At 38.7% G+C, this 24133-nt stretch overlaps 1 protein-coding gene across 5 annotated transcripts in view; it reads left to right on the top strand.

Moving 5' to 3' along the window:
- The window catches only part of Rtn3 (reticulon 3), a 65096-nt gene that overhangs the window by 23380 nt on the left and 17583 nt on the right, over nt 1-24133 (top strand). For 2 of the 5 annotated variants that reach the window (XM_021731813.3, XM_040284183.2), the window contains exon 3: nt 3441-5747. The exons of the other annotated variants lie outside the window; for them this stretch is intronic. In XM_021731813.3, the coding sequence (XP_021587488.2) occupies nt 3441-5747 (2307 nt within the window). The remainder of the gene's footprint in view (nt 1-3440; nt 5748-24133) is intronic. 5 annotated transcript variants of the gene reach the window in all.

Raw genomic sequence — 24133 nt, 5'->3', positions numbered from 1 at the left:
TCATTTTTAAGAATATTTAATAAACTGATGTTGTTCAGGCAGTTTTGGTACTCAGTAATGGACTCATTGGTACTCTGAGAATAGGGCTTCTTCTGACCTAACCTTGCAGTTTTTACCTTGTTCTACATCTAATTCATAACTTTTGGAGTGCTAGAGTTCAAGGAAGATAAGAGAAAAGCAAGAATTGATAAACTGACAAGTTTGTGTCCTGCCAGAGCATAGAACATTTTTACCGTGTCTTTTTATTTTTCTAGTAATGATGCATTCTTTTATCAGCATTCATTTCGGTGCCATTTCATTTTCATTTCATGGTGCACTGCTACCACTGCCACTGACATTATTTTGCTTAGTGATTCGGCTTATGACTTTCCTTCCCTCTCGTTTTTTTAAAAATATTTTTTAGTTGTCAATGGATCTTTATTTATTTGTATGTGCTGCTGAGAATCAAACCTAGTGCCAGGAAAATGCTCTACCACTGAGCCACAATCCCAGCCCCTCCTCCCCACTTTTTAATTCCAATAACTAATTTACTTTTCTTACTTTCATCTGTAAGATGACAGTTCATCTGAAATTTCCATCTCTGTAAAACATGTAAGTTGAGCCATCCCTGTAGTGTAGAGTCAGTTTTGCTCACCTCAAAGTTTCATTCCTGTCTGACGGGAGGACTCCTAGGCAGTTTTACCTTAACCCTGATTTGGTCCATGAATGTTTTCTGATAGAAACAATGACCATGACGTCCAAAAACAATTTTTTAAAAATATTTATTTTTTAGTTATAGGTAGATGCAATATCTTTTTTATTTTTATGTGGTGCTGAGGATTGAACCCAGTGATTCTGCTTTTGCTTTCCTTCTCTCTCCTTTTTTTAAATATATATTTTTTTTTTTTGAATTTTTAATATTTATTTTTTAGTTCTCGGCGGACACAACATCTTGGTTGGTATGTGGTGCTGAGGATCGAACCCGGGTCGCACGCATACCAGGCGAGCGCGCTACCGCTTGAGCCACATCCCCAGCCCTTTAAATATATTTTTTACTTGTCAATGGATCTTTATTTTATTTATTTGTATGTGCTGCTGAGAATCGAACCCAGTGCCAGGCAAGTGCTCTACTCCTTAGCCACAACCCAGACCCTGTAAGATGACACTTTAATGCCTACCTCACATATGGTAGAGCGCACGCATGGTAGGCGAGCGCTCTACCTCTGAGCCACAACCCCAGTCCTCCAATAATAATTTATGACCCAGTTTTCAGAATATTTCTGATTTAAATGTGGTTGATAATACTTAAAACTTCAACTTTTGGGACTTTTTAATGCACAATGCTGGGCTTTATTTATCGTATTCTCTTAATCCTGTCATGCTATATATCGGGACTGTGTTTCTTACATTAGAACTAAATCTGAATTATAATTTACTTCAAATATTTTCTATCCTAGCAGTACAGTTTTACAACCAAAGTTCAACAATTTTTCATCTATAAAGACTCTTTTTTCTAATACCCACATTATAGTTTTAAGGAGCTATTTATCATTCTAAAGCTATTGATCTGAGCCATAGCTCAGGTCCTGTTTCATCAAATATCAGTGATATGTCAAAGTAAAGGAACTCTATATAGCATTTGGAAACATTTTTATAGTAGTAGAATTTATTTATTGTAAGATTTATTTTCAATTTAATAAGTTTGAGGTCAGAACTTTGCTTTTATCTAATATGATTATTCGGGTTCTCACATGAAAAAGAGAACATTAGCTAAATATTGGTCACCCAAAAGAATTTCTCTTTGACATTTTCCCAATTCTTCATTCATGCTCAAGGCATTGCTGTTCTGAGCCTACTTAGATCTCTATATGCTGAATCTTTATTTCATTTATTTAGAACTGTTTATCTAAGACCTACTTTGTTCCAGCTCCAGTTATATAACATATATAACAGAGTGCATGAAAGACAGGCAGTGCCTTCCCTTGCGATAGTTGTTTTTATCTTTTTCTGAAATAAAAACTTGCTAGATTTGAAAGTTAGGAAACAATGTGGTAATTAATGGCTAGTGGTATTAATAACTGTTAAGAATGCATTATTTCTATAATTGGTGCATTTTTTTAAGAGAGAGAGAGAGAATTTTAATATTTATTTTTTAGTTTTCAGTGGATACAACATCTTTGTTTGTATGTGGTGCTGAGGATTGAACCCGGCCCGCAAGCATGCCAGGCGAGCACGCTACAACTTGAGCCACACCCCTAGCCCCTTATTGGTGCATTTTAAAATTATACATAATTGTAGGAATTGTACATGCACACAGTATAACTTGGTCAGTTTCATTCTCCAATACACCACTTTTATTTTAAAAGGAATTCTGGATGGAGTTAACTCTGTCTTAACCAAAAAAACCAATTGGCACTGTTGAATTTTGCTTAAAATGGCAAGTTGGTACAAGAGATTTGGGAGCAAGCCATTCATACACGGGACAGAGCTTTCTTGGGGGTAGAATAGAATAATTTTAATCTCATTTTCAGGTTCAGGAAAGGGATGCTATCTCTCTTAAAGATCAAAAAGAAATATGAGGATGGGCACAGTGGCACATACCTGTAATCCCAGTGATTTGGGAGGCTGAGGCAGGAGGATTTTGAGTTCAAAGCCAGCTTCAGCAACTTGGCATGACACTGCTACTTAGCAACTTGGCAAGACCCTGTCTCTAAATAAAATACAAAAAAGGGATGAGGATATGTGGTCCAGTGGTTAAATGCCCCTGGGTTCAATCTTCGGTACCAAAAAAAAAGGAACTCTGACCATTCTTTTTTCCTTCTCAGATTGTGGGAATGTAACAGTGGATTTATAGAGGCAGTGTGATTTAAATTGTTCAGCTTACACATAAAAGTATTTCAGGGGCTGGGGTTGGTGGCTCACTGGTAGAGTGCTTGCTTCGCAGGTACGAGACACTGGGTTTGATCCTCAGCACCACATAAAAATAAGTAAAATAAAGATTTTTTTTTAAAAAAAAGTATTTCAGTGCTTCAGAGCATTAAGGTGTTTGTTTTGTATTGATTGTGTTGCTTCTGTTGTGTAACCCACAAAAAGAAAAAACTACCCCAAATTTTCCAATACTACCCTTTATGTTTCACTTTTGCAGGGGGAAAAATTTTCACAACAAAAGTAAACATTTTTTGTTGTGGAATTTTTTTGTCATTTGCAGTTTTTAGCATGTTATGGCTTTCCTGTTTCCATGTTGGCAATTTTATGCATGTCTTGTAAGATAACTGTTGATCATTGCTTTGTTACGTATTGTGTGTGTTTGTATAAATATATATGTACACACACACACACATCCTGTGTGTATATATGTGTGTGTGTATAATTTAAAAATAAAAAGCATGCTGCTTGGCCTGACTAGCTAATGTGTGATTGTACCTGGTAAACAATTTTTTTCTTTCAAATTTTGACCATAGTGGAATTGAGCTCTCTTTGCTCTGATGAGCCACCTTCAGAAATTATGACTTCCTCCTTTCTTTCATCCTCTGAAACACATAACTCTGACCCTGCAACACTACATGGAGAAAAAAATGAAGTGTTAGGCAGCCAGCCTGTTATAGCCAAAGAAGGAAAAGATCACTTGGCTCTTCTACATATGAAAAAGATGGAAAAGCCTCAGGGGACCTGCAAAGACAGAGCAGACTCTCCAGTTTCTCTTGCAGCAGGAAGAGTTCCTTGTAATCAACCTTCCATTCCAGCCAGTCTCCCAGAGTGTCCTGCTTTTCTCCTAAAGGAAGCCTGTCAAGTAGAAGAGCAAATAAATAAAGATCAACAGTCCAAGAACTCAAATCAGGTACTGAATAGGGAGGATAAAACTGCATTGGATGTTGATGACAGGTTCATTTTGCCAGTTGCCCAGAAACTACCCACTGAGCAGTCTAATGAAGAAGACACTAGAACATATTCCTTATCCCCCTATGAAGTTTCAGGTGGTGGTATTGTAGAAAAAGATTCCCCTGAATCACCATTTGAAGTAATTATTGACAAAGCAGCATTTGACAGAGAATTTAAAGATTCATATAAGGAGAGCGCAAATGATTTGGGTGGCTGGGCCGTGCACACTGATATAGAATCATCTGCAGACATGTCAGAGACTAATGACAAAGTGTTTCCACTGAGAAATAGAGAGGCAGGGCGTTACCCATCCTCTGCATTACTCACTAGACAGTTTTCACACACAACTGCAGCATTGGAAGAGGTGTCTAGATGTGTGAATGATATACATAACTTTACTAATGAAATATTGACTTGGGACTTGGTTCCCCAAGTGAAACAACAGACTGATAAATCTTCTGACTACCCCACAAAAAGTACAGGACTTGACAGGAATGAATATCATTCAGAAATCCCAGTTGTAAATCTTAGGACAAACACTTACCAGAAAATTCCTGCATATTCTATCAATGAGAGCACATCTATCACCAAAATCACAGGTGATTGGGAAGACATATCTCTCCCACAAGAAAATGCTATCATTGGAAAACCTGTAAGTGACCATCTCATTTCCACAAAAGAAGTCAATGTCAAAGGTGTACAAGGTGATAAACAGAAACAGGATGACATACTTCCAGAGTTGCCTGGATCTCCATGTGAGAAACATGTCTCTTTGGGTTCTGGAGTGGCCACAGTGAAAGTGGTTTTACCTGATGACATCCTGAAGGATGAAACAAACTGGCAGATCTCTGTGCCAGAAGAAATCACAGAGGCAGATAGTTCTGGTGAGTCTGATGACACAGTAATAGAGGACATCACAGCAGAGAGATCATTTGAAAATAGGATTCACACTGAAAAACCTTTCTCTATTCCAAATGCTGTTGTAAGAACAAATGAAATCAAAGAGACTCCCAGTTGTAAGAAGGTAGAAAGTACAACATCTAAAAGCACTGAAGAGCTGGTCAGGGAGCCACATCAAACTCAGTCTGGTAGTCTTGGAAGGAGACCAGTTGGTGAGGCAGTGTGTTCACCAATACCTGGTATGAATGTTGTGTTGGAAGGTGTAAGAGAGTCCAATGCTGTGAGTGAAGGTGCTCCTGAAAAGCCCATTACAACTGAGAACCCAAAACTTCCTTCAGCCGCACCTCCAAATGTTTTTAGTGAGACAGAATTCTCATTAAATGTGACAGCTTCTGCCACGTTGGAGTCATTATATGGAAATCATATTAAAGACATAGATGATTCCTCCCCAGAGGACTTGATGGCAGCCTTAACAGAAACCAGAGAGAAAGGAATACTAGGTAAAGAGGACGGAACTGATTCTGAAGCAGTGTCACAGAAGCCAGCTTCTCCAGTAGAAGTCTCATCTGAGAGTAAGTCAAATAGTTCAAGCAAAAACAGTGCAAAATGCAAAGAAACAAATGGAAGTGACTTTCTGCATGTTTTCACTACCCGTGGGACTCCAGTGGTATCTCTTGACTTAGAACAGGAGCAGCTCACAATCAGAGCCCTGAAAGAGTTAGGTGAAAGGCAGGGTGAGGAGCCACCTTCTGTGCAGGGTGAAGAATCTCCTTCTGAAGAAAGACTCAAGCAAACATTTGCTCCAGAACCTTGGCCACAGAGATCAGATGACATCCTAGAACATACAGATGTTAAGACTGTATCTGATCTTGGGATTTCCAAAAAGCCCTCTATTATCAAAGAAACTAGGGTAGATATTATTTCCAGCCTTAGCAAGACTGAATTGGTAAACAAGCATGTCCTACCAAGACTTCTGACAGACTTCTCAGGTAACCATTTACATTAGAAATATTGCATGTGATTAATTCAGCTGTGATTGATTACTTATCAGAGTGCCTTTTCTTAGTCTCTGGTTTATGCCTATATAATTATAGCTGGGATACCACACCCTGTATGGTGAGGGAAGGCAAAGTGTTTTTGTTTTTGTCTTTTATGATCACTTGATTTGATTTCCCTATACCAATATTTCCTGAAGCATTAAACCACTTTGTAAAATTACTCTTCCCTGAAAGAAATGTTTTAATATTTCAATTATATTTCAGGGTCCTTCTTTCCTTCTAGGTTAGCCTGAAGGTGAATACTGCTTTTAAGGATAGCATTACATTGATCTGGCTAAGTACTTGTCTGGCATGCAGAAGGCCCTGGGTTTGATCCCCATACTGCCAGGAAAAAAATCATCATGTTCTCATTTATTTACAAAATAATTTTTAATCTCCATAACAATTAAACTGCTGGGCACTTGGGTGTTTTTTGATAGAGACCTTGTGAAATCTACTTAGCAATCAAAGATAAAGGAATTCCTGTTGGGAAAGACAGTAAATGAAAGTTTTAATTAATTTAGTCATATACCACAGAGATTTAATGCTCTGAAAGTAGGTAATCAGTATTGACATACTCTTTTGCAGTAATACGTAAGAGAACTTTGTGCATTCTTGTACTTTGGACTTTAATATTCTTCAGGCCACAACTCATTAGATGGTACCAGAAGCCCTTCCTCTTACCTCATATTTGAAATCATCCATTTCCTCATAATTATTGGCTTTCATTTAGATTACTTCAAGTGCTGTCTCTTCTAGGGTCACAAAGGCTATTTAAAGCCCTCCATAAATGGTCCCTGACCTCCAATCTAATATCCCAATTCTATTCTTACTGTATACATACTGTTAGATGCAACCTAGGGATCTGTGGTTTCAGAATATTTTTGATAATAGACCCTTTTTTCCAGATGAAATCGTACAGAGTTATAATGCTGCAAAAATATTAGGATAAATATACTTATATTTGATTACATTTTTAACTTTTTATAAATGTATTTCCTTACTGAAGATCATAGACAGATTACTTAATCTTTCTAAATTTTATTTTCAACTTTTAGATGCCAGGAATTAACTCAGGGGTGCTTTGACACTTTGCCACTGAGCTACATTCCCAGCCCTTTTTATTTTTTATTTTGAGATGGGCTATTACTAGTTGCTGAGGATCTCCCTACATGACTGAAGTTGACCCCAAACTTGTAGTCCTCCCGTCTCAGCTTCCCAAGTCACTGGGATTACAGATATGTGCCACCATGATTGTGTTAATCCACGATGCAAAGAAAAGACCACTGAACTCCAATTTTGAATTAAACTAAAGCAAGCTTATATTTGTGTACACAGGAGGTGGCCAGGACTGTCTCTCCGAAAACCTTGGGCTAGAGATCAGTACCCCAGATCTCTAGGAACACAGTTTCATAACACAAAAAATCACAAAGGGGGTGTCTTGAGAACCTACAGATAACAGGATTTTGACAAGCATAATACAAAGGCAGATATTAGGTTAATGATCTACATGGCTTAACATTTCAAGGTAGGGAATAAAGTTAGATCCATCAGAATTTATGAAGTGCCATTGAGGTTTCAGAGAGGGTTGTTACTTGGTCAGGGAAAGCCAGGCATGGGTGAGTTCAAGGCATGGGCAGGAATTCCAAACAAGTTTAGAGATCGCAATAATTTATAGTAAAACAGAAATTAACTTTTCATGACTTTGTGACGAGATGGCTCCCAATCTTAAAATGAAATATGACTGGGTTCATCACTTGGCCTAAATTTTAAATATTAAAATTGAGAGAACGATCATACTTAATCCTATAATGCTACTTATTATAAGGGTTGAATGTGAAAACGCAGGCATTGTATTCTCTAGTATATAGTGAATATTCAGTCAGATAGGGCACCACGCATGGGTCCTGGTACATAGTGTATACTGGATAATTATTTCTTGAGCTATCAGTACATCAAGGTTTTGTTTTTATTTTTGTTTTGTGGTACTGGGCATTGAACCCAGGAGTTCTCTAGTTATCCTGAGCTACATCTAGCCCTTTTTCTTTTTTTTTTTTTTTTGACAGGGTGAGGGGTTACCATGGATTGAACTCAGGGGTACTCAACCAATGAGCCACATCCCCAGCCCAATTTCTTTGTATTTTATTTAGAGACAGGGTCTCACAGAGTTGGTTAGTGCCTTGTTAAGTTGCTGATACTGTCTTTGAACTCTCAATCCTCCTGTCTCAGCCTCCCGAGCCATTGGGATTACAGGCATGCTCCACCGTGCCCAGCTGTTGTTCTTATTTTACGACAAGGTCTTGATAAATTGCCAAAGCTGGACTTGCCTTTTTTTTTGGGGGGGGGGTTGTTCCAGGGATTGAACTCGGGGGCACTTGACCACTAAGCCACATCTGCGCTCTATTTTGTATTCTATTTGTAGACAGGGTCTCACTGAGTTGTTCAGCACCTAACTTTCGATGAGGCTGGCTTTGAACTTGTGATCCTCCTGCCTCAGCCTCGAAAGCTCTGGGATTACAGGAGCTGCCCCCAGCTGGACTTGAAATTTTTTATTTTTTTATATATTTTTTAGTTTTTGGGTTGGGGATATAGCTCAGTTGGTAGAGTGCTTGCCTCACATGCACAAGGCCCTAGGTTCAATCCACAGTACCACACAAAAAACAAATTTTTTAAAAATTGTTGATGGGCCTTTATTATATTTTTATTTATACAAGGTGCTGAGACTTCAACCCAGTGCTTCACACATGTTAGGCAAGTACTCTACCACTGAGCCACAACCCCAGCCCCTGGACTTGAATTGGTTATTTGTGGGGGTGGGTACTGGGTACTGAATTTGGGGGCACCCAGCCACTGAGCCACATCCCCAGCCCTATTTTGTATTTAATTTAGAGACAGGGTCTCACTGAGTTGCTTAGCACCTCCCCATTGCTGAGGCTGGCTTTGAACTCATGTTTCTCCTGTCTCAGCCTCCCAAGCCACTGGGATTACAGGCCTAGATCATCATGGGGCTTGTTTTGTTTTGGGGATGCTGGGAATTGAACCCTGGGCCTCACGTGTATTAAGTGAATGCTTTATGTCTTATCCACACCCCCAGTCCTTGAAGTTTTAGAGTAAACCCCAAATTTTAAATAATTCAGAATAGCAGTATACTCTAGTAATTGGCTATTGTTGAACTTAAAGAATGCTAGTTTAGCCTGGCATGGTGGCGCAAGCCTGGAATCCCAGCAATTCAGGAGGTTGAGTTAGGAGGATCACAAGTTCAAAGCCAGCCTCAGCATAATCAACTGAGAGAGACCCTCCCAAAATAAAACATAAAAAGGGCTGAGTATGGCCCAGTGGTTAAGTGCCCCTGGGTTCAATCCCCAGGATCAAAAAAAAAAAAAAAAAAAAAAGGAGTGCTAGTTTATACTATTGTGCTTAGAAGAGGCCTGAGTTTCTTTACATGTAAAATGAGGATGTTGGGGCTGGGGATGTGGCTCAAGCGGTAGCGCGATCGCCTGGCATGCGTGCGGCCCGGGTTCGATTCTCAGCACCACATACAAACAAAGATGTTGTGTCCACCGAGAACTAAAAAAATAAATATTAAAAAAATTCTCTCTTTCTCTCTCTCCCTCTCTAAAAAAAAATAAATAAATAAATAAAATTAAATAAAATGAGGATGTTGAAGTAGATGGTCTTCGATTATTTCAATAAGGATTGTCTGACTCTGAACATTGTAGTTTTTTTCCTGTGTGGTTGTTGTTGTAATTATTACATGTGGTTACTTTTGAGTGATGAGGCATACAGAAATTAGGCTACAAAAACTCCAGTGTCTAATTCTGGCACTTTCATGTATGAGTGTGGTCTTGGACAATTGCTCTTACTGATTCAGCATCTTCCCTTGTTAATAGGGTGATGGTAATTACTTTGCCATGCTTTATGTGTTGTTGTAAGTAAAGAACTGTGCAAATATTAGAAATGATTAGTAATTTGCAACTGAGTTGTTTAATCTATGAGAAATGAAAAGGGCTTTGGAAAATTCAGCGTATTTATCACTGATCAAATTTTGTGATTAGTAGATATTTTTAGATGACAAATAAGACTGATATAATTAGAGTTAAAAGGTCTTCCTTTGCATGTTTAAAAATTGAAAACCTTGTTAAGTTATTTTATGGATAAATCTTTATAAAATATAAACTATTTCAGTAAAATGTATTATCTTCTAGCTTTAAATAAGAAAATATATATAGTCTTTCTTAAAATAAAAACAGTTCTTTAATTATGTTCTAAAGTTGCTGGGCAGAAATATGCCAAAGAAATAATGAAAAATTTATTATTATATACCAGTTTATAATGAGGCATTTATGATATTATAGTTAGTTGCTCGGTAATTATGGTATGATATTCTCTAACAATTTATAGGGGGTGGAATTAGATCCCTTCTTCATATACTTATTTTGGTAAAGATAGTTTTTGCTGGGCTGGGGATGTGGCTCAAGCGGTAGCGCGCTCACCTGGCATGCGTGTGGCCCGGGTTCGATCCTCAGCACCACATACCAACAAAGATGTTGTGTCCGCCGAAAACTAAAAAATAAATATTAAAATTCTCTCTCTCTCTCACTCTCTCTTTTTAAAGAAAAAGATAGTTTTTGCTTTGGGGTATCCAGATTGGCAAGAATTTCAAGGAAACAGGCTTGGTGATGGTGTATTATACACTGCTAACTTTTCTGAGAGGCGGTTACATAATTTGTAATAAAAACCTAGTATCGTAACAATTTATTTTATTCCTTGCATTTCTCCCTTTCCTGCTGCCCAGTTAGGCCCCAGAGAGTCATAGGACATGTGATCATCTGTTTTGTGCCCCATGGGACTTGGAGGAGGATGCCCTCTCTTTAGACTCTGTTGTAAGCTCATCCGCCTCAATTTCTCTTGTGGGGGCTACACAATGAGAGCAAGGCCTCAGCTCAGGCTGGAGGTGGGAGAGGGAGAGCTTGGAGTAGGGTAGGGGCGCACTGGTTCACAGTGGGGGTTCTATATGGAGAATTTGTGATTTCCCCCTCTCTAAGATTGGCCCAACCAATGGGAATTGATGACTGTGTACAGATTCCAAACAGACCTGTGTTGGTGGCCTAATGTGATATTTGAAGGGTGGATGCCTTTATCCTCTTCAAATAGAACTCTTAAAATATAGGAATGATAATGATAGAGTAGATGAGCTAATAGCAGAGAGGAACAAGAACCCAAAAGAATCTCATTTTTCCCCAAATAATGCCTATAAACACATTCACTCTAAAAAGAGGAAGTCTTTGGGTCTGGGGTGAGATTGGATGTGAGTTTCCGTTTTCTGTGGGGAAAGTCCACTGTTGTCTGCCCACCTCAGCTGCCTTTTCAGGTATGCTGCCCCACCCTGGCATAGAAAGTTGGAGGAATGTGAGCACATGTGATTGGAGTGCCCCTAGACCTGCTGCTCCTCTCTTGCTTTATGTAGACCCTGGTCCACCTGCCTGGCTGAACTCTGCACTGTAAACCCTCTGCAGATAGATGACAGAGTGAAGTTAACCTTGCAGGCCAGCCAATAGTGACTGGCTCAGAATCAGCCAACCAGGATATCCACAGCCCAGCTACTGATGGCTAGGTGGCTTAGGTACATGTCTGCCAGCCTGGAATTGCTGGAACCCATTATTTTCTGCCACAGCCCACAGGACTTGCAGAACTGGAATTGGACTTCATTTTAGTCAGCTTTTCATCATTGTGACAAAAAACCTGACAAGAACAATTTAGAGGGGCTGGGGATGTGGCTCAAGTGGTAGCTCGCTTGCCTGGCATGCCTGCGGCCCGGGTTCGATCCTCAGCACCACATACAAACAAAGATGTTGTGTCTGCCGAAAAACTAAAAAATAAATATTAAAATTCTCTTTCTCTTAAAAAAAAAAAAAAAAAGAACAACTTAGAGAAGGAAAAGTTTATTTTGGCTGACAGTTTTAGAGGTTCATTTCATGGTAGGCTAATTCCCTAGCTCTGGGCCTAAGGTCAGATCGAACACATGATAGAAAGGTGTGGCAGAGGAAAGCTGCTCAGTTCATGACAGCCAGGAAGCAGAAAACCCTAGCAATTTATTCTAAGAAAAGAAATTTATATGCAAAAATAACTACAAAGATGGTTATTGTGGCACTGATTATGGTGGTGGCACATCTCAATGTCTTTTTATTTGTTTATTTATGTTTTAGTTGTTGATGGACCTTTTATTTATTTATATGTGGTGCTGAGAATCGAACTCAGTGCCTCATGCATGCTGTGCAAGCATGCTACAAATGAGCCACTACCCCAGCCCCCCATCTCAATGTCTTTAACAATTGGTTGAGTACATATGACATACCTAAGCAACAGAATATTTATTGTACAGTCATTGAAGTTGTTATAGGTGTTTGTTTTTAAGAAACAGAAAAAATACAGAAAAGTACTAAGATGAACACGTGTCTCTACTCATAGAATTAACTTCTATTAATTATTAACATGGGTGGTCCTATTTTTTTCCAAATTAAAATGCCCTTTGATTGCTACCTGACCCACTAAATTCTTCCCCTCACTTCCTAAGAGGTAACAGCCATCATGAATCTGGTACATCTTTGTAGTTTTGTTTGTTTTTAAATATTATTATAGTTGAGTATTTTGCAATGAGCACGTAGCCGTTTTTATGACAGGATGCATGCTTAAAGTAGAAAACAAGTGAGTCACAAAATAAAGTATACAGAAGGATCCCTATTTTGATATCACTAAAAGTGAATTTATGGGCTGGGGATGTGGCTCAAGCAGTAATGCGCTCACCTGGCATGTGCAGGGTGCTGGGTTCAATCCTCAGCACCACATAAAAACAAAATAAAGATGTTGTATCCACCGAAAGCTAAAAAATAAAATATTAAAAGAATTCTCATTCATTCTCTCTCTCTCTCAAAAAAAATAGTGAATTTATATACCCCCACACATAGTTTGTTGTTCCTGTGTGTCTGTTTTGTTTACCTATATTCTTAGCTCCTAAAGTAATTTTTTAAAACAGATCACAATGTATTTTTTTCTTTTATTATGGTCTAGTAGGCTTCTATTGGATGCAACCTTTCTTCATATAATTATACACTCTGCTTAAAAAACAAAGGTCGAAGACAATGGAGAATGAAAGAAGCAAGCAGATACTGAGAGAGTTGACGGTTGTAAGAAGAGGCAACATGGAATTCATTTGAAGTTTTTACTCCTTTTAGCCAGAAGACAGGTTGAAGAAGTTGGCACCTGATCAGTTGCCCAAAACTTTCACTGAGGATGGAATTTGGGTCAGCCGCAACAAATCAAGCACTAGATAATGAAGGGAGAAGGAATCCTGGAAAGGAAAGATGTAGACAATGAAAGCCTAAAATTCTATGCATAAGATGAACTCTGTGTATAACCTCTGTTTAATCCCTGAACCACGCATATACTCAAGATTCCATGGGGCTGGGGATGTGGCTCAAGCGGTAGCGCGCTCGCCTGGCATGCGTGCGGCCTGGGTTCGAGCCTCAGCACCACATACCAACAAAGATGTTGTGTCTGCCAAAAACTAAAAAATAAATATTAAAAAAATTAAAAAAAAAAAAGATTCCAGGCAGACGAGCTAAAAGTAAAAAAACTGAACTGAAGTTTGAGGTACTGCTTATTAGACCATAGTTTGCAATTTGGGTTTAACCAAATTTAATTGCATACTGAAAAAAAACTGTTAATATTCTCCAGAAGAATAAAAACAGTAGAAAGTAAGTAAATGAAAAAAATGTCCAAAAAAAAATATATATATATATATATTGCTGTCAACAAGCACAAGAAACAAGCGTATTTTTTTTTAAGAGAGAATGAGAGAGGAGAGAGAGAGAATTTTTTTTAATATTTATTTTTTAGTTCTCGGTGGACACAACATCTTTGTTGGTATGTGGTGCTGAGGATCGAACCCGGGCCGCACGCATGCCAGGCGAGCGCGCTACCGCTTGAGCCACATCCCCAGCCCAAACAAGGGTATTACCAGAAATAAAAATAAGACATGTTTTGGTAAAAGACAGCAGGATATCTTGATAGTCATAAATTTATATGTTTCAAAATACGTGAAGTAATAGTCAACAGAAATAAAGGGGAGAAGTGGGCAATTCTGTACTCATTATTAGAGATCCTTTTTTGTTTTGTTTTGTTTTTTGGTACTGGGGATTGTACTCAGGGACAATCAACCACTGAGCCACATCTCCAGCCCCATTTTTTGGTATTTTATTTAGAGACAGGGTCTCACTGAGTTGCTTAGTGCCTTGCTTTCTATCTATCTATCTATTTATTTATTTATCTTTCTATTTATTTATTTTAGTTGTAGTTGGACACAATATTTATTTTCTAGAGAGAGAGAAAGAGAGAATTTAATATTTATTTTTTAGTTTTCGGCGGACACAACATCTTTGTTGGTATGTGGTGCTGAGGATTGAACCCGGGCCGCAAGCATGACAGGCGAGTGGGCTACCGTTTGAGCCACATCTCCAGCCCACAATATTTATTTTTATGTGGTGCTGAGGATCAAACCCAGGGCGCGAACATGCTAGGCAAGTACTCTACCGCTGAGCCACAACCCCAGCCCCCATAGTGCCTTGCTTTTGATGAGGCTGGCTTTGAACTCATGATTCTCTTGTCTCAGCCTCCCACACTGGGATTACAAGCTTGTGCCACCACGCCTGGCTGGAGATTTAATACCTCTTTCTCAGTGATCAATAACCAATTAGACACACATTTCTGAACAATATGATCAACCACTTTGACCTAGGTGATATTTATAGAACACCCTGCTAGCCTACAAATTGCAGAGTAAACTTCCTACCAGTAAATAAAGTATACATTCAACATTATAGACAACTGGCGAGGTCATAAAAAATTCTCAATTTCAAAGGAATTTATTATCTATTTTAGTGCTGGGGATTGAATCCAGAGGCATTTTACCACCAAGCCACATCCCCAGTCTTTTTTTTTGTGTGTGTATGTGTGTGGTGCTGGGGATTGAACCCATGGCTTTGTGAATTCAAAGCAAGCACTCTACCAACTGAGCTATATCCCCAGCCCTCCCAGTCTTCTTTATTTTTTATTTTGAGACCCTAATTTGTTAGGGTCTCACTAAAGTTGCTGAACTTGGCCTTGAACTTGGGATCCTTCCGCCTCAGCCTCCCGAGTCACTAAGATTACAGTAGTGCACCACCATGTCCTGCTCTAAGGAATGTATATCATACAGAGTATATTCTAAGACCATAGTGAAACAGATGTTAGAATAATGAAAATAAGATATTTAGGAAAATTCTCAAATATTTGGGAATTAAATAAGACACTTTTACATGATCTACAAATAAGAAAAAATCATTAAAAAATTGAAATATTTTAAACTGACAATGAAAACAAAAACATCAGACTTGGACAATACAGTGCCAAGAAACTTATAGTTCTAAATAATCAGAAAAGATCTAAGGTGTCAACTGGAGAAGCTAGTGAAAGGAGAACAAAACAAAACCCGAATAAGTAGAAGAAATGAAATAAAGGTAAGAGCAGAAATTAATAGAATTTAGAAAGATGGGAATAGCTGGGCATAGTAATACAGACCATAAATCCCAGTAACTCAGGAGGCTGAGGCAGGAGGATTGCAAGTTAAAGGCCAGCCTCAGCAATTTAGCGAGACCCTGTGTCAAAATTAAAAAATAAAAAGGGCAAGAGATGAGGCTCACTGGCAAAGTGCCCCTGGCTTTGATACCCAATACTATTTAAAAAAAAAAAAAAAGGCTAATTATGGCTGGAGGGTGGTGGGCTCAGTGATAGAGCATTTACTTAGCATATAAAAGACTGAGGAGCAGGGCGCAGCAGCTCAGGAGGTGGAGGCAAGAATATTGCAAGTTCAAAGCCAGCCTCAGCAATTTAGCAAGGCTCTGAGCAACTCAGTGAAACCCTGTCTCTAATAAAATACAAAATAGAGCTAGGGACGTGGCTCAGTGGTCGAGTGCCCCTGAGTTAAAAAACAAAAGGGCGGGGTGCTGGGGATGTAGCTCAGTGGTAAAGCTCTCTGGGGTTCAATCCCAAAAACCAAACAAAGGAGAATATATTTATGACTTTAGGATAGTCAGAGGTTTCATTGGTCACAGAATGCATTAAGCATAAAATTAATCAGACTTAAAATTTGTTCAATAAAAAGCACCATTCATTTGGGAGAAAATACTGGCAAAATGTGTATTTAATGAAGAACTAGTATCTATGAAATAATTTTTTAAAAAGGACAAGCCAATAAAAGAAGTTGGACAGAACAGCTTATGACACTTCATAAAATAAGTTATGCAAATGACCAATAATCCAGCCAGGTGCAGTGGCACTTGCCTGTAATCCCAGCATCTTGGGAGGCTGAGGCAGAAGGATCCAAGTTCAAAGCCAGCCTCAACAACAGTGAGGCTCTAAGCAATTCAGACCCTGTCTCTAAATAAAATACAAAATAGGACTGTGGATGTGGCTCAGTGGTTGAGTGCCCCTGAGTTTAATTCCCGGTACTCTCACCCCCCAAAAAAAAAATTACTAGTAATCCAATGTAAATGTGTTCAACATAATGAATCCTCACATAATTAAAATAAGATGCCACTACCTATCCATCCAGGTGGCTAAAGATTGACAACACCTAATGGTGGCAAAGTTATAGAATAACTATTGCTAAGAACGTATAGTACAATACTTAGAAAACTTAACACACACCTCCTCTCTGATTCAGCAACTCAACTGCAGAGAGAGAAAACATGTATTCACAAATACTTGTAAGTATTCATAGCGGTTTTATTCGTAAATGACCCAATTGAAAATAGTCAACAGCCTATCAACAAAGTATAAATAACCTGTGATAGAGCTCTTTTTTGACACTTTTCATCAGTATAGATTAATAAAATATTATAGCCAGTGAAAGAAGCAGTAGAAAAAGAATACAAGCCAGACATATTAGTGCATGCCTGTAATTCCAGCAGCTAGGGAGGCTGAGGCAGGAGGATTTTGAGTTCAAAGTCAGCCTCAGCAACTTAGTAAAGTCCTGAGCAACTTGATGAGACCCTGTCTCTAAATAAAATACAAGAGAGGGCTGGGATGTAGCTCAGTGGTAGAGTGCCACTAGGTTTAGTCCCCAGGACCGGAAAAAAAAAAAAAAGAAGGGCTGGGGCTGTAGCTCCGTGGTTTAGAGTGCCTACCTTGCATGTGTGAGACACTGGGTTCAATCCTCAGCACCACATAAAAAAAAAAGATATTGTGTCCATCTACAACTAAAAAAAAAAAAAAAAAGAAGAATACTTAAAAAAGAAAAAGAATATATTGGGCCTGGAGATGTAGTTCAGTATTGAGTGTGCACCTCGTATGTGTGAGGTTCTGGATTTGATCCCTATCATCATCAAAATAAATAAAAATGTACATATGTGTATAAGAATACCTACTTCTTAGTTCCATGTATATGAAACTGTAGAAGCAGCAAAATGGGGGGTGGGCGGGACACTGCTGCTTCTGGGGTATTGACTGTTATGTCCATCAGTTTTCCATTACTGTAACAAATACCTGAACTAATCAACTCATAAACAGAAAAGGCTTAATCTGGCTCACAGCTTTAGAGATTTTAGTCCATGGCGGGTTGGCCTTGGTGTTCTTGGACCTGTGGGGGCATATCATGGCAAGGAGCATGTGATGGAGGAGAGTTGCTCACCTCTTGGCCAGGACATGCAGCAACATGCCCTGTCACATAAAATTGTTAGGTTTTACCACCTCTCAATACTGCTCCTCTGGGAATCAAGCCTTCAACACATGGGTCTTTGTGGGATACCAGATATTACAAAAACTATAGCAACTAGAATGGAGCATTTGGGAACATTTTTTGGGTATAGTAATATTCTGTAGACTTACAAGATTATATAGGTGTGTGCACATCTTCAGACTCAGTGACTATATTGTATATTTCATTGTAAGTAAAACTCATATCTAAAGAAAAATGCCAAACTAATTTTGAACTTTAGAAATGATATGCAGCCAGGAGCAGTGGCATATGCCTATAATCCTAGCAGCTCTGGAGGCGGAGGCAGGAGGATCGTGAGTTCAAAGCCAGCCTTAGCAACAATGAGACGCTAAGCAACTCATTGAGACCCTGTCTCTAAATAGAATACAGAATAGGGCTGGGGATTTGGCTCAGTGGTTGAGTGTCCCTAAGTTCAATCCCTGGTACAAAAAAAGGAAAGAAAAAAAAAAGTTATGCAAGCTGAAGTAGATTTTCTACTATCGATAATTTACTTGGAAATGCATATTTTAAAAACATGAGTGAACAGAAGGGTCAGGTCCAGTAAATCTTAAGTTTTCAATTCTGTGAATATTTCAGTGAAATTGACACAGGTGCAGGGCTGGGGATGTGGCTCAAGTGGTAGCACGCTCGCCTGGCATGCTTGCGGCCCCAGTTTGATCCTCAGCACCACATACAAATAAAAGATGTTGTGTCCACCGAGAACTAAAAAATAAATATTAAAAAATTCTCTCTCTCTCTCTCTCTCTCTCTCTCTCTCTCTCTCTCTCTCTCTAAAAAAAAGAAAAAAGAAATTGACACAGGTGCATTAAAATTGGTTAGAAATCATAATCTAGAGCTTATATATAGTATTGCATTAATACTGTGATGTAATTATATTTTATTATCATGTTATATACTAGCTTTTTATAAATGTTCCATATCTGGTCATGGAACAAAATAGGTTAATGAATGGTGTTAATGGTTGCACAACAATATGAAAAAACAATACTTACTACTACTAAACTCCCCCCAAAATTGGCCAAGATGATACATTTTATGATATGCATATTTACCAGAGTAACAAAAATAATAGGATTGTAATTCAGTGATGGAGCATTAGCCTAGCATGCATAAGGCCCTGGGGTTTGATCCCAGCACTGCAAAAAAGAAATACAAAGTTAAGATGTTAATGGTAAACTCCAGATGATGAGTCTATGGATGTTCACTGTAAACTCTTCTCAAATTTGCTATATGCTTGGGAAAAATAAAACAGAGGTGGGGAAGCTGTCCCAGTTATAATCAGATCCCCATGTTTCTCTTGGTGGAAATACTTGGTAGAGCTGCTAGGGAAATAGAATAAGATCTCAGAACTCAGTATGTGCTTCAGCCTCCCAACCACTGTACCAGGCTAGAATCATTTTATGATCAAGGGACAATGTCAGGGAAGCTGAGTTTTCTTTGATATGTGAGATTTATTAATCAGTGTTACTGTCACATATTGTTATAGTCTGAAGCTCTATCCCATATCCACATTAGTTTACAAACTGCCAAAGAAGCACATGTGGTCAGATGTTGTGGGGCACACCTATAACTTTGCAGGACAAGCCCCGGCAACTTAGCAAGGCCCTATCTCTTTTTTTTTTTTTTTTTAAGAGAGAGAGAATGTTTTTAATATTTATTTTTTAGTTTTTGGCAGACACAACATCTTTGTTTGTATGTAGTGCTGAGGATTGAACCCAGGCCACACTCATGCTAGGCGAGCGCGCTACCGCTTGAGCCACATGCCCAGCCCAGCAAGGCCCTTTCTCAAAAGAAAGAGCTGGGGATGTGACTCAGTGGTAAAGCATCTCTGGGTTAAATACCCAGCACTCATAAAAAGAAGCATGTGTCCAAGTGTGTCAAACCATAGAAGAAATATGTTGGCATAACCTCACTAGAATAGAAAGCTGAATTAGAAGTAATTAGGTGAGGGGCTGGGTGTGTGGGTCAGAACACATGACTAGGCACATGTGAAGCCCTGGGTTCTGTCCCCAGTACAAGAAGGTGGAGGGGTGGGAACATTAAACTACTTACTAAATTTGATTGATCTTTCACAGTTGTTAGCAATTAACTAGTGTTTTCATTAGCTTCTGGAAGTTTAAATCTGTATTGAGTTTGTTGTTCCCCACACACACATACCACCACCACTTCATACCAGAGATTGAATCAGGGATACTTAATCATTGAGATACATCCCCCAACTCTTTTTATGTTTCTTTTTTTTTTTTTTTTTTTTTTTTTGAGAGAGGGGGACAGAGAGAGAGAGAGAATTTTTAATATTTATTTATTTTTTCTTAGCTTTCGGCGGACACAACATCTTTGTTTGTATGTGGTGCTGAGGATCGAACCCGGGCCGCACGCACGCCAGGCGAGCACGCTACCGCTTGAGCCACATCCCCAGCCCCTCATTTTTTTTTTTTAAGAGAGAGTGAGAGAGGAGAGAGAGAGAGAGAATTTTTAATATTTATTTTTTAGTTCTCGGCGTACACAACATCTTTGTTGGTATGTGGTGCTGAGGATCGAACCTGGGGCCGCACGCATGCCAGGCAAGCGTGCTACCGCTTGAGCCACATCCCCAGCCCCACTTTATGTTTCATTTTTGAGACAGGAGCTTGCTAAGTTCTCCAATCTGGCCTTGCTTGAAATCCTTCTGCCTCAGCCTCCTGAGTAGCTGAGGTGGCTGGCATGGGCTACCACAGTGGCTGTACTGTTTGAATTTGTAAATTGTATAGTTGTCCAACATATACAAAAACCTGCCAGTCTTAATGGGGGGGGCTAGAAAACTAGGATTAGTGTTGTGTTTTATCCATTCCATCTTGATTGAGCATTGCAGTTGTTATCTTTATTCTTTAGATAAACTAAGGACAGAAGTTAACATTTTCAGATCCACCCGGCTATCCAGTTGGGGGGGAGTAGTCAATGCCATTTTGTTTTCTGTGCTTTATAAATCTGAAATTGAGGGCAAAGGTGATGTTAGGTTATTTTAGTGAACGAAAAACTATTTTTTCTGAGTCTGAGAGAATGTTAGTTGAAAGGGTTTCCTACAAATTTCTTTGGCCTGCTGCCGACTTTTCTGTGGCCAAAGGCATGTGTGTCTGTATTTGACAGAGGCAGCTTTGTCTTCCTTCAATGATTCTTCTGTGCCATTTTCAGGGGAATTTCTTTGGTTAAGGCAATCTGTAGCAGAGCAGACTATTAACCCATTTCAGTGGCCACAAAATTTGAATCTAAAATTTACAAACATCATCTGCTCTCTTTTACAATTCAAAAAGTACCCCTCTATCAAAAAGAGAAATAATCCATGTGGAAATGCAGTCTTTTTCTTTACATAAATTGTTCTTTTTTTTTTAAGTGCCTATTCGCTCTTATTTATTTATTTATTTTTCATTGCTGGGATGGAACCCAGGGCTTTATGTATTCTAGGCAAGCACTCTATCAAGTATATAAGGTACATCCCCCATGTATCATGTATCTAAGGTACATCCCCCAGCTTAGGAGGTTGAGGCAGGAGGATCACAAGTTCAAAGCCAGCCTCAGCAATTTAGTTAGGCCCTAAGCAACTTAGACCCTGTTGCAAAACAAAAAGGGTTGGGGATGTGACTCAGTGGTTAAGCGCCCCTGAGTTCAATCCCTGGTACCAATAAATAAATTAATAAGCTACATTTCTGGCTTTCTCCTACATTAATGAACAGTTTTTCAAAACTTTTGTGATCAAAAGTTTGGCACTTTTTTTCCATTTAATTATTTCACACGTTTAAATTTTCTTATGTGTGTTACATATTGTTATATTTTGAAAAACTGTTCCAAGAAAAATAAACTGTACAGGTCCTTGAATTTTGTTCTTTTAAAATGACGTTAAAGTGGATTGACTACTAAACCTTGAAATTTCTTTCACATTTATTCCTTTTCAGAATAAGTGTTTGAATAGCCTTTTTTTTCTACTGAAGTGTGTACTTGAGAAATTAAATTGAGTTGACCTTTGGGAATGAGTGAACTTAGAATCAAACCAAGATCTTTCCCCAAATTGAGTAACAGAGTAAATGGGTAAGGAGTCAACAAGGTTCACTGCTGTTCCTGCTGAAACCACTTAGGCTCATGTTTTTCCTTAGCCTGAGATTACCATGGTGTGTGCACATGCCCTCTTTTGGTGTATTATGGGTACTGCACCTGACATCCTTAAATAACATAGGCATTTTTAATTTTTAAATAACATGGGTATTTTTAATTTTTGCAATAAAGATAATAGGACTGCCAAACCATGGTGGCACATGCCTGTAATCCCAGCAACTTTGTAGGCTAAAGAGGAGGATCACAAGTTCAAAGCCAGCCTCAGCAACTTAGCAAGACCCTAAGCAATTTAGTGACACCCTGTTGCTAAATAAAAAGTAAGAAGGCCTGGGGACGTGGCTCACTGGTTAAGTGCCTCTGGTTCAGTCTGTGGTTTAAAAAAAAAAAAAAAAAAAAAGGTAATATGACCATATTATAGAAGACTTGGAAAATAAAAGAAAGAATTGCTGGGTGTGGTGGCACACACCTGTAATCCCAGCAGCTCAGGAGGCTGAGGCAGGAAGATCGTGAGTTCAAAGCCAGCCTCAGCAAAAGCGGAGCACTAAGCAGCTCAGTGAGGAATTATTTATAATCCCACCATCAATAGAAACACTCTTGGTTGTTACTGCCATTCTTTCTCAGAAGCTTCATTGCCACAAGCAAAATAATTTGATGATTTAACTTTAAGAGGCCTTTAAAGTACGTTCAAGTAATAAAAGATTTTGCACAGCACAATAATTTGTCACAAGATTTTAAACATTGACATAGCTAGAAAAAAATTCTTTCAAATGAAAATAAAATTTAGGTAACATGATATTAAAGATAAAGTTATAATCTAAAAGGTAAAGAGACACTGGCTTTGATCTTTTGAAAATTTTTGGCCTGTTTTTCCAGTACCCAATGGAAGTCATGGGGGCCAGTTCTCTTTAGGACTTTTGGAAGAGATTAGCCAAAGTTTTTTCATTGTGTCTCCACAAGATTGTATACTAGTGGAACAGAAGATTCTTAGCCCATCAACTCTCAGTGGTTGTCTTCTGTTTCAGAGTAGCCAAGATACATTCAATTTACCCAGTGAAAAGGACGTTCCATGTCTGTACCAGAGGTTCTCTTGAGCAGTGGTTCTCTACTTGAGGCATCAGAATCTAGAGAAGTGGTACAGGCCTGTATTCCCAGCACTTGGGAGACTGAAGCAGGAGGATCTCAAGTTTGAGGTCAGTCTAGGCAACATAGGGAGATCCTGTCTCCAAAAAGGGAGGGCATAGCTAAGTTAAGGGCATAGCTCAATAGTAAAGCACCTCTGGGCTCAAACCCCCATAATACAAAAAATTAAAAAAGAAGAAAGAAGAAAGAATCTTTAGAGAAGCAACTGTTTGTTTGCAGCATGGAAAAGGTCATGTTTTGAACCTCCCTAGAGTCGGGGCCCACTTCCCATCTTGCAGTCTGTTTCTCTTCTCACATTCAAGTGAGAGCCACTGGGGTGGTGCAATATCCTCTAAGTAGTCGGCTTGTATGAATTAAATTATAGTCACTGGGGCTGGGGCTCAGTGGTACAGTGCTTGTCTAGCATGTGTGAAGCACTGGGTTTCATTCTCAGCACCACATATAAGTAAATAAAAAGATTTTATTAGTTGTTGATGGACCAACAACTAATAAAATCTTTTTAAAAAATTACAGTCATAAAAATGTTTAAGGATCTTCTATGAAAATTAATCAAAATTAAGATCTTTATTTTCCTATGTAAATTCAAGAAGTTAGACTTTATGTGTCCCTGTTGTTAAATTGAAGGAGATGAAAGAGGAGTAAGAATGAGCCCTATTTCCTGGGTTAATAGGTATATTTGTGAGTGGTTGGTAGAACTCCCCTCCCCCTCCTGGTACTGGGGGTTGAATTTAAGGCCTGGCACATTTGTTTATTTTGATGTTGCTAGGGCCTCACACATGTTCTACCATTGAGTTATATTCCCCCAGCCCTCTAATTGTTCTTTTTAGTTTCCTAAGGTTGAAGCCAATACCACTGGTTTGCTTCTTTAATACAGGCACGTTAGTTCGTGGTGTCATTATTCCTCTACTGCTTTAGAGTAGCTACTTTTGTAGCTGTATCCCACAACTATTAATGTGTTTTCATTCTCATTCAATTCAAAATATTTTATTTTCCTGTTGATTTCTTGTTTGACTCATGGGTTGTTTAGAAATGTGGTATTTAGTTTATAGATATTGAGGATTATCTGGGTATTTTATATGATTATCTTGTAATTAGCATAAGTAAATTGAGGGCTGCAAGTGAAGCCAAGTGGTAGAGCATGCACAGGGCCCTGGTTCCATCCCCCAACTTCATGCAGAAAAGTGATTTGAATCCTTTTAGGTTTATTGGGATTATTTGATGGTTCAGGATTTAGTTCATATAAATGTTGGTAAATGTTTCATGCATATGTGTATATTCTGCTTTGGTTGAATAGGGTGTT

The sequence above is a fragment of the Ictidomys tridecemlineatus genome, chromosome 4 (genome assembly GCF_052094955.1).
Source record: "Ictidomys tridecemlineatus isolate mIctTri1 chromosome 4, mIctTri1.hap1, whole genome shotgun sequence".
Classification (NCBI taxonomy): Eukaryota; Metazoa; Chordata; class Mammalia; order Rodentia; family Sciuridae; genus Ictidomys; species Ictidomys tridecemlineatus.
This window is presented reverse-complemented; position numbering and strand designations above follow the sequence as displayed.